At 35.9% G+C, this 11,364-nt stretch overlaps 1 protein-coding gene across 1 annotated transcript in view; it reads right to left on the bottom strand.

Moving 5' to 3' along the window:
- Nucleotides 1-11,364, bottom strand: part of ATRNL1 (attractin like 1) — a 557,444-nt gene that overhangs the window by 232,486 nt on the left and 313,594 nt on the right. The window contains 1 exon segment of the mRNA XM_009277899.1: nt 318-396. Coding sequence (XP_009276174.1) covers nt 318-396 — 79 coding nt within the window.

Here is an 11,364-nt window from a genome sequence, read left to right as displayed (position 1 = left end):
ATTCGATTCGATTCGATTCTAATTTAATCTAATCTAATCTATTCTATTCTATTCCATTCTATTATATTCTATTCTAAATATTCCACCATAAAGAAAATATAGCTTTCTGCAACCTAGTGCTGCAATTTCTTTAATTTTTGACAGGAGGAAGAAACAAAGTTTTCTTTAGCATAAAAAGTCCAAGGTAAAAAAAAAAATGTTTAGAGGGATATTTAAATTGTGTATACAGGAGAAAAGTGGAGATGCGATTGTCCATCAAAGCTCTCAATTTATTCTGAAATATAAAACTACAACAGTAATCTTAAAGTTATTGATACCTCTCTCCGTCGAGAAGCCCAACAGGTTTGTTTGATTTTCCAAACGACAGCAGCTACCAGCAGTAAGGATAAGAAACAACTGCAATTACAAAAAAAAAAAAAGGTAATTGTAACATAATGGTCTGAAAAAGCTTATGTTTTTAGGGTATCAAAGGTAACGAAAATACATTTAAGCGTGGAAAAAACCCCACAAAAATAGAGGAAAACTAAACTCTACCAGGATGACAAACAACAGTCAACCATCCAAGTTCAAACTCAAAAGAGAATGCACACCTCTGATGCTGTGGTTGTCTCCATAAAATGCTATTACTGTCTCCATTGGCATGGGATAAGCTCCATTACAACTATCCACATACCCACAACAGTCTCAACAAATATGCACCGCACGTTCCACATTCAGCAGATGGAAAAAGAGGATGAACTATAGCAAAAAAATGATACCAATTTATACTTCTCTCAGTTTGTGAATTCTGAATAATTTCCTGGGATGCAGGAATGATAACTATGCAGGGAGTATAATTAGTTTGAGGAACCAGGTTTGCACATGACAATAGGTCTGTTTTATCAAATTGAGTATTTCTATAGTGAATCGCCCAGGGAAAACGTCCCAAAGAACATTACCACGTTACAGTCCCAAAGACACAACAGAAGAAGAAAAAAAACATATCAAAATTATTAAACTTCTGCAGTTCACAATCGGAGCATATGCCTTCTCTCTTGCTCCAATAGTTTTGTATTTGTAACATTTAGTCCATAGAGGATTTTTGTAGAAAGATCATTGAACTCTCAACCTCTTTTAGTGAATCTCTGGATACTGACAAAAGGCTTCTAAAGTTGACACCTAATGTAAGCAGTCAGAACATCTTATAATTTATTTAGACAGTTTTTTATAAAAATATCTGGATTTTTTACTTGTGTGAAGAACTTTCAGTCATGTTAGCACATCTGCTGTGCATTTGCAATTAATACACTGCTGTAACTATTGAATTATACTAGTCATCCTTTTTTTTTACTTGTGTGAAGAACTTTCAGTCATGTTAGCACATGCTGTGCATTTTTGCAATTAATACAAACCTGTAACTATTGAATTATACTAGTCATCCTTAATTTTTTTTACCAAAAAGCTTCAAAATGTATTCTTTAACTAATATGGGAACTATCAAGAACTCCCTGAAGTAGTATAGTTCAGTGGAGTACGGTGCATAAATGCAAAATATAATCATTATCCATGCAGTAACACCGATGTTCCCCTGTATCATGCTGTAAACAGAACTGTAATTATGACCTAGAAGACACATCTCCAGAAATAACAGCCCATGGCATTCAATATTTATCCGTAATGTGGAGACTATTAGAAACCAGTTTATGGCAACTGTAGTTTAATGTCACTATTAAGGTAATGGAATGAAAGCACCCAATCATTCCTTGGTCTGCAAGCAACAGAATCAGCTGTACCACTGAATATTTAACAACAAAAAGTACCATTTCTCTGAGTATGTTCAAAACTCACTCTCCATAACACAAGCTATCCTTGATGGTTGAAGTAATACAAATCAATATGCCTTTCTATCAGTGTCTTATTCACTTAAAACTCTTTTCACCACGAGCTTTCAAAATCCTTTTTTATCAGTTTCTTCTTTGAACACCCTTGAGAAAGCCTGCCAGAGTGAGACCCAGTTTGAAAGAAAAAAGTACCAAATATATAAAGTGGTTTGGAAATAGAATGCTCAATTAAAATTAACAGCTTGATTTTTTACTTATGACACTTAATTCTGTCTGTTTAGCTCCAAGAAGGCTGATTGTTCTGAACCTGAAAGGAAAAAATTGTTAAAGGATCTGTTTCTAGATGTAAAGTTTGACTTTCCTCTTAACAGCCAATGTCAACCACCAGCATTTTTTTAGCAGTTTTTTAATGCTCTTTGGGACTTAGGGATTTTTATGGAAAGGAAGATATATTCTCCCTCTCTCCTTGTAGGGCCATTTTAAATACGACGTTGAGCTTTTATTGGTTCTTGGCACAGATCCTTTAAAAAATGAAGGTATTTGGAATTTTGATTGGTTCTGATCAATGGATCAGAACAGTTCAGCATATCTAAGAACCATTCTGCCAATAGAAAATTGTTGGAAGAGTCAACAATCTGTAATAAAAGGATGTGATAGGGTAAGTGCTGGTTCAAGAACCTTAGGGAATTCAGAAGAGAAATCTCAACCTTATACTTTAATGAATCTCAGTGTAAATCATCTTTCTACCTGGGTCTTCGCTGAAAGGAACTAATGCAATAAGAACATTTTAATTGCTACACCATTTTATTAACACAGTATTTCTTACTAGAAGAATTTCTCTTAAGAGTTTTTTATAACAAAATATCTAAGTAGCACAAGGAATGTTATGACAGAAACTGGTCATCACAGAATGTTCACCTTTTTATTTAATGCATCACTCCAGTTGATGCACTGATTTCATTTTTTAAAATTTGTCTTTGGCTGTCTCCCTTTCTCCAGTCTCCTTTGAAAGCAAGCATAAGTTGACTGTGAATTTATATGTGGTGTCTAGGAAAAAGCAGAACAAAAAAACCCCACTGACCAACAGAATGAATCCACTTTTGCAGCAATATCTTTTAAGCTTTTTAAACCAATAGCTGCTTACAAATACTATTTCCCAGAAATGTTTTCCCTACTGTACTGTCTAGCTAGTAACTGCAACAGATGCTTAGGGGCAACATCACTGACATGTTGCTATAAATTAGCATGCTGTGCTTGAAGTAAGGGTAAGCCATCTCACTTACTCTACTCCTCCTCTATAGTCCTTCCAAAAAAATAAATTAGGGAAACATCAGCAGCTCTGTTTAGAATGATGAACTCAAAGCTCCTGGAATTTGAAAAAGATTAGTGTATTCAAGAGAACCGGACACAAGAAATTAAGAGAGCCTTGCACTGTGTGACTGCTTCATTATGAACAGGAACAGAATCTCTTTCCTTAGAAAATTCTGTCCTTCACCTTTATTAATTTCTTGAACAATTCTCTTAAGCTAGTAGAAGAAAAAAACTTGAGAGTTCTGGCTGAAAAACTGCAGCCAAATTGCTTCTGTGCTCTGTACATCAATGGAGTTGGGTCACGCATTGTACTTTTCTGTCATCAGTCAAAACATTGTTTAGTTTACACGCAAAGTCAAAATCAGAAACAAGTGTTTCAAAGACATACCCATAAAATAATATAAATAATTGGAAATTATAGCGTTGATAATGTGAAATGTTTACTTAACACTTTTGTATGATCTTTTCTTGGCAAGTAAACATGAAATATTTGAGTTTCTTCTCTGTTTTTTTTTAAATATAAATAATCAGAAAGAAAAAAAATATCAAAATTCATGTTAACGAAGAGAAGACAGACATGGAAAACAGATTTTGTCAAACTAACCTGGTTCCAGACTGTGGTGAGATAACAGCCTTCGTTTATTTAGGGCAATAAAAATTAAAGCTGACTGCAAAGGATCTGACAATATTGAGTGACTTGGCAATAAAATAAGAGAATTAAATTCAGTGCCAATGAACTGAAGGCAATGTGCACAAGAAAAAAAAAAAGTCTCTAGCTACAAATACACAATGATAGGTTCTAAATTAGCAATTACCACGCAAGAAAATGGTCTTGAAGTCATTGCAGATAGTTCTTTGAACATATCAACTGAATGTTTAGTGGCAGTCCAAACAGCAAATAGGATGTTAGGAGAGATCAGGAAAGGAATAAAGAACAAAACAGAAAGCATTGGGATGCCAGTGCATAAATCTATAGTATGTCTATATCTTGAAGCAACCACCACCTCATCTCAAAAACACAAGGTTGAACTAAAAACATATGAAGGAGTGCAGTCCACTTGGCTAGGGGAATGGAATGGTAGTAGAAATAAGCTCATTTTGGTTTTGAAACAATAGGGAGTTGAAAGAAGACGTAATAAAGACATTAACATCATAGGGAAACAGTATAACAGCAGGACAAGTATAGATGGATGCTCTCCAACCCCCCAGTATACTTCTTAGCTCTTTTCTTGAGACAGAGATATAAGAGAAGAAAGCACAATCACAAATAGTGTGGCAAAATAGAGATCAGTGCAGTGCAAAATAAATTAATTAAAAATTGCCCAGGTGACAGCTAAAAAAGAAATTGTCAGAAGGGGACCAACATGAGAAAAGGAAATTTCTAGATGGGTTTGCAAGGTTCCCAGAGTGTCAGATCCAGTTAGTTTTGATGAGACTGATATATAATAGCTGGGAGGTCTATGCATGACACAAAGACTGGAAAAAAATGGTTAATGGTAATGAGGACAAAGAACTCATACAGTGTGCCAATTGGTCAACTGGACCTATTTCAGCAATTTTTTAATTTTTTTTTTTTTAAACACAATGACTGCTAAGTTGTATTTACAAGGACAAGGAATCCAGGCCTCATTTAGAAAGCAAAGGATATGCATTCCCCTTGGAATGAAGCAATTCCCAAAATAATTTAGAGATCAGTGTGAATGATCAACTCAGTTTGAATTGCTCCTGAGACGCTGAAATAAAAAGGATTAAAACAACCTTAGACACTCAGGTGCGCAGCAGTAAGCAGCACTTGGGAGATTAATTTATCACTCTACAAGGTATCACCAAAACAGATACTATCAGACTTGTTCTTGAAATTCTGGTATTTGCATTTTTTTAAAGGAGGTTGGAAACATGGAGAGAATAGAGAGAAGAATCACAAAAAATATTCAACGGTTGGAGAAAATCTTTTACTGACAGTGATTTAACAAGCTTAATCATTTCACTTTTCAAAAAGATCAAGTGGTGACTTGCCTACAGTGTATACGAGTTTCCATGGGGAGAAAATACCAAGGCTGTCATTCATCTGGCACAGAAACGCATGGTAAGAGACAATGGCTGGAAGCAGACACATTTGAATTAAACTCAGACATTATTATGACTGATTTTCTGTATCATAAAATAATGTTACATATACCGAAAAAAAGATTTGACTATGCTGCAATGAACAGATAATGTAAGATACAGAAAACAGATAGATGGTAAACAGGGAGTACAAAAAATAAATGTGCTTACACAGACTCGTCCACATGGTTGGTCCACCATTTCTGACTCTCTAGCTGAGACTCTGAATGACATCGAATAAACAGATAAATGCCTTTGCAATGCAGATGGCTTATGAAACGCTGACCCAGAGTACAGAGTGAATGACTTTCTGCACTTATGAATGTAAATCCTCCCAATAAGACAATTATCATGCTAAGACACACTTAAAACCACAGCAGCCCAAGCATTATCAGGATTTTGTAGCCTCTAGAACAAAGAAATGATCTGCCAGAAGATAATGACATAGCTTTCCACAGTTGCCCCTTCAAACCATGTGGAACAAAATAAGGGGAAACACTAAAAAAGCATCCTTGAAAATGAGCAGTTCGTCATAGGTGGTGTGTATTACAGGCTGTTTGACAGTTATCATCTTAGGATTAAGTAGGAGACAATAAACAATTAAGAGAACGGATGAACTGAAGAGGAAGCCTGAATATAAGTAGATTATGTCCAATGCAGCAGAGGGAAGTGGCCAAGGAAGGGCTGCAAGAGAACAACAGGGTCTAGCAGTAAAAAAGGTCTAGGCCAGACAGATGATCTTCCCAGAAGGGCTCTAGGTACTATGCAGAAAGAAATACTCATTTAATAGAACACAGAAAAGGAAAACTGCAAGGAATAATTGCTGCCTGTGTAACTATTTTTGCAATGTACAGAGTACATTTTTAACTTACAGAGCTCATATTTAGACGTACTTAGTGGAGTTCACAGACCTGGCTGAGGAGTAAGAGGGCAGCGTTTTCCACAACTGAGAAACGATTTTCTCTGTGTGTGATTCGGAGGCAGACTAAAAACTAACATTAATCACTAGCACAAACCGTAAAGGGAATTAGTGGATACGTTGCTGCTTGGTATCTGTAAATTAAAACGAAACCTGTAGATCGTCTTTAAACAATCTCAAATTACAGGGATAAATACAGGGGAAAATCTGTGAAATGTAATGGTCAGTGTGGTTGGACTAGATGAATTGATGACACATTTGTGCCTTAAGCTCTATGACTGCATTATAAATACAGTACAGAATTCCTTTTTTTTCATTACATATTAATGCCTGTAAGTTACATATTGTATCAAAAGAGTACTTGCGTTAAAATGAAATACTGTACTTATTTTTGCAGTGATGTAAAAGGAACTATTTCATGAATCAAATATAAGTATTTTAAGGACCAATATTGTAAATGGAAGGTAAATAGAACAAAACAAAATGTTCCATCCTTCTCTATGTCTTTTCTCATTCTCTTATTATTTAACATGCAAAGAGAAATTAAAATGTCCAAAAATGTATGTAAACATTCATGCATGAATAATTGTTGTTTCTATGATTTTACTTAAGCCACTAATTTGCATAATAATTCAGCATAAATTTCCATATTGGATGAAAGCAAACACTTTTTCAAACTTTACTTTAAATCTAGTATACTTTTAATCCTATTAAAATTAAAAACTGTGTGGGATTCTACTTCAAGCACCCATCACATTTACTCATCTTACAACAGGGGACAAAGTACAGCGGCTCCACACAGCTGAGCATAGTGCAGTCTCTTAAGCTATCCCCGGTTAAGCTCACCTTTGGATCAACATATCTGTGCCAGCACAGTTTGCCAAGACTATTCTAACAGCTCACAAGAAAACCGATGGTCTGTTAGCTCGGCTGCAGCGTCACACTACCATCGTTATACTGTCACCATGCTCAAACACATGCGGTAGACAGATCCTTAGACTCCTAGGGGTATGCCTGCGTTGCTGATTTACTCTGGATCTGGAGTGGGCTTTGGAACAAATCCCCCGATTGTCACCACTGTTGTGCTTTGGCTCATACTGTGGAGCAATCTTGGAGCTCATGATGTAGAAACTGAACTGGAAGATGTGCAATGTACATTCCAGACACAAATGGGCTTTCAGTCCATGGAACTAAACTAGAGCTAGTCCAAAGCAAAAAAATGACAAGATGCATATAGTGTGGATGTCAGGTCCTCAGCACCATTTTACTCAACAGATGATCTCTTATTAGTCCATACTGCTTACTAATAGAGACATAAGCACCCAAAGATTACTTTCATAAAGTTGCTTAGGTGCATAGGTCTCACTGACTGCCCACATGCATATACTTACACATACTTTAAAAGCCCCTCCCAAGTCTTTCTCTGAAAATAGGAGTGGGGCCATCAAGGCAACTATTGCTTAATTACTTGAACCCCGCTGTGCTGAGTGTGACAATAGTTAAATATCCCTCTAGATCCACAAACCTCATGCCCCTTAATCTCACTACCTTTGCCAAGAGCACAAAAATGTACACTTCACTAAACGGCAATCTTAACTGTGAACCTACACTGCATTTATGTTTCTCTTTCATATTAACTATGGGGTTTTTTAAGCATGAACAAAAAATAATAGTATTCAGGAAAAAAAAAGATGACAAAAAGCTTTTTAATGTAGACACATGCAAAGAAAATGAGTCTCTTATCCAAGTTAATGTTTTTAAATTAGTATTGTAAAAGTTTCCTAAGAGATCACATATACTGTTTTTCTAAGAACTGTTTTTCTGACATATTATTTACTATCTTTTTATTGGCAAATAGAGCACATTTTAATTGATATGTTATAAAGCAAGCACAATTCTAAAATAAAAATAATTGAACAATTATTTTTCTAAAACCATGACTTTGAATAGCAATTATTGCACAGCAATTGATTTCTCTCATTGTACTTGACAAGAACATTTTGTTTATTATTATGATTATGTGCTAGGCTCAGCCATCCTTACTTGCGTTAACTAATATACACATGACAAGCAGCTCCAAAGATTTCAACAGGATTATCTGAAGTACAAAGCACTGTAAACATACTATTAGGAGTCTGATATGTATGAGAGCAGTATAAAATTTTTTATGTTTTTAATGATTAATTAAATTGCTCTGAATCACAGTTATACAAACACTGTTGTAAGTAGGAATATTTCAATAATTAGCAATTCTGAATGATTCTGGGAATGAAGTGTTACGGTTCCAAATTAAAATGTGTGAAGACTTAGAGGAAAGTAGTCTTGGCTAGCAATGGAGTAGGATATGCAGCTTCCAGTCCATGGTAATGCAGTGTGTGGGGTCAGGGAAATAAATCTTGGTTGACCCTGCGGAGCCAAGACCTATCAGCCAGTAGTGCTTATTTCCTGGTCTAAGAGAGCTCTGGCTGCCACAGCCAGTGAAAGACACTGCCTACTAAGCCAGCATTACTGTCTAGGTGATCAGGAATGCCCTTCTCTTATTCTTGCTAATCGTGAGAAATACTACCAGTATCAGCAGTTCCATGCGCTGGCTGCACCTCACACTCCATTTTCTGGAACCAATCAACTAATAGCTGGCCAACCTTTCCCTCTTCAGCTACACATATTTTATTGTTGTACCTACTTAAATATGGCAGGGCTTTTTTCCATCAGCCTAGATCTATGTCCCATTCTGAGTCAGGTTTTTCCTGCCCCTGTTGTTTTAATAAACCAATAGCTCCTGAGCTCCAACTTTCCCCCCCCAGTTTCTGCATGAAATGAAGGAGCCCAAGGAAACTTTAATTCAACTGTGAACCTTCTAATCTTAAAGCCATATAAAGGGTTCAAGCCTTCAGTTCACGCTTTCCAAACTGGAAAGTGAAATAAATGTGTGAATATGAAGTAAATTATCTACGACGGTATTTAAAACTTCAAGTATTTCTAAAAATCATTTAAATGCAAATTTGTATTTATTTATTTGTCTCTCAGATGGAATTTAGACAAGTTAAGCAACACCTTTCAAGTTCATTTGAAACTAATTACATGGATAATTCTTCTTATCCAGACAACAGTGATTAAAATGCTATTTTTGGATGCAGTCCTGAAAACCCATATATTCCCATAAATAAATCTTTCATGAAGTGTCTTATGAAAGTCACATAATTGCCCCTAAAATTCACTTCTCACATGTTCACAACTACCAACCTTATAAAAAGAAGAATAACAGTTAAAACGAAATATATATGGCCTGCTACTAGTCTGGTCCTCCCAGGCAGAACTCTATGTTTGGTAAGAATGCAAGGTAAAGGATATCCACACTAGTTTTTTTTAACTGTGTCATGGCTGATTAACAGGAATGGCATCTGCATAGAGATGCAGTTCATAAAATTACTGACCGAGGTTTTAAATGAAGATTTACAAACATTACAAGGGCATAATGGAAATACCCTACCTCATGGATTAAAAAATACATTCATATATGGAGAGTCAACTGAAAGCATTTTTATTTAATATATGCAAAACTTCTTAAAGATGGCAATAGAAAATCTGTATACCCTTTTCTGCAGTTCACACAGCAAAGTAATTGCCATGAACAGCTCTGCAGGTATAGAAAACACTAATACATGGTTATTCGAAGGTGAGAAAAGGCTGACAGTGTATACAATAGGGATCAGAATTTAGAATAAACTCAACTGTTAAATGGTATAAGCTTTTCTATTGAGTATTCAACATGTATTTAAAAAAAAAAAAAAAAAGAAAAGGAAACCGAAAAGAATAGGTTTCAATGATTTCAGATTCCTGCATTTCAACATAGTGCTCTTCAATACCAGCCTAATGCCTATCAACTATCGTCAGTGCAGACTCAAGTTATACCCCAAGGAAACTTCAAACCTTTGCGAAGATTTCCACCTAGTATCAGAGCAGTCCTTTTAACTGAGGAGAGTAGGAGACCACATCTAAAGAATTTCCTACTCCTGGTGCAGGAAAATACTACAGTTCTTCTTTTCATAACATCTGTGTCTTAGCGTCATACAGAAACTGAATACTTCTGCTTGGAAACAGATGTAACTGGTACTTATCTCACTTAGAATAAAATAAAAGGAAGAAGGAAGGCTGAGATGGAGCCACGGACAGAGTAATCGGGCTGTTGAGTAAAAATTCAGTTCAGAAAGTATGTCAACACATTATCCTTCCCTGGCAGGTGAGACATTGATCATTGCTGATCCCAAGCTTTATAAATGAAATATTTTCAGAGACAATGGGCTAGGGGGGGACTCTGCTCCCATGTAATAAATTCCTGTTTTTCTGTACGTTAGAATCAGAGAGATTAGATGTTTTTATGAAGCAAAGAGAAGTTTGGCAGATCAGTGTAACAGACCTTTCTACAGAATTTCATCTCCCACAGGGTAGATGGATATGAAGATGAAAATTTATTTCTATCCTGGAGGACTATTATTGACTATAGCAGGAAGATTGTAAAGGAATTCCTCAGAAAAAGATCTTATTCCCTTGCCGTATGAAGAAAAATACCTGGAAAACACAAGGATATTGTAACTTTTTTTAAAGAAAAGAGCCATAATAAAATCTCAGACACAGCCTAGCTTTGAAGATATCACATAACTGCATCACTGCACTGGTCACTACAGGAGGCACACTCAGACATGAGCAAAAATTCTTAAGTGATTTTTTTTTAAATGGCAGAAGTGCTTAAATCTCAGAACTTGACAAAACATTTTTGAATCAGTAGTACTCAGGTGGGTGTGGAATTTCATATCATCTAACAGTATCTGATCCAAGCATCATTTCTTTTAGCGTATGACCTGTGTTACATCTTAACAAGTATTCAAAGTAAAGCCCCTTTAAGAAATCACCTCCTATATGGCTACACGCTCAATCTTCCAATTTATTCCAACTCCACAAAGTTAGCACTAGCTTTTAGGTGCTTCCTGTACAACTCTAACCCGACTGTGATCATGAGATGATACTGTCGATCCGCTGCAGCTGGATTCTGTTGCATAGTTCGTATCTTTTTACTTTTTTGAGGAATTCCCATTAACTAACCCTCAGGCCACCTCTAGCTGCCCAGCCAAACAACAACCAAAAAGTAAGGAAGGACATGTGTGATCCAAGCTCACTATTACTTCCACAAGGTAAGTCTGAATTATCCCA

This window comes from Aptenodytes forsteri, unplaced genomic scaffold, assembly GCF_000699145.1.
Source record: "Aptenodytes forsteri isolate BGI_AS27 unplaced genomic scaffold, ASM69914v1 Scaffold15, whole genome shotgun sequence".
In the NCBI taxonomy this organism is placed as follows: Eukaryota; Metazoa; Chordata; class Aves; order Sphenisciformes; family Spheniscidae; genus Aptenodytes; species Aptenodytes forsteri.
The sequence above is the reverse complement of the archived record's forward strand: the minus strand, read 5'-3'. Positions and strand labels throughout refer to the sequence as shown.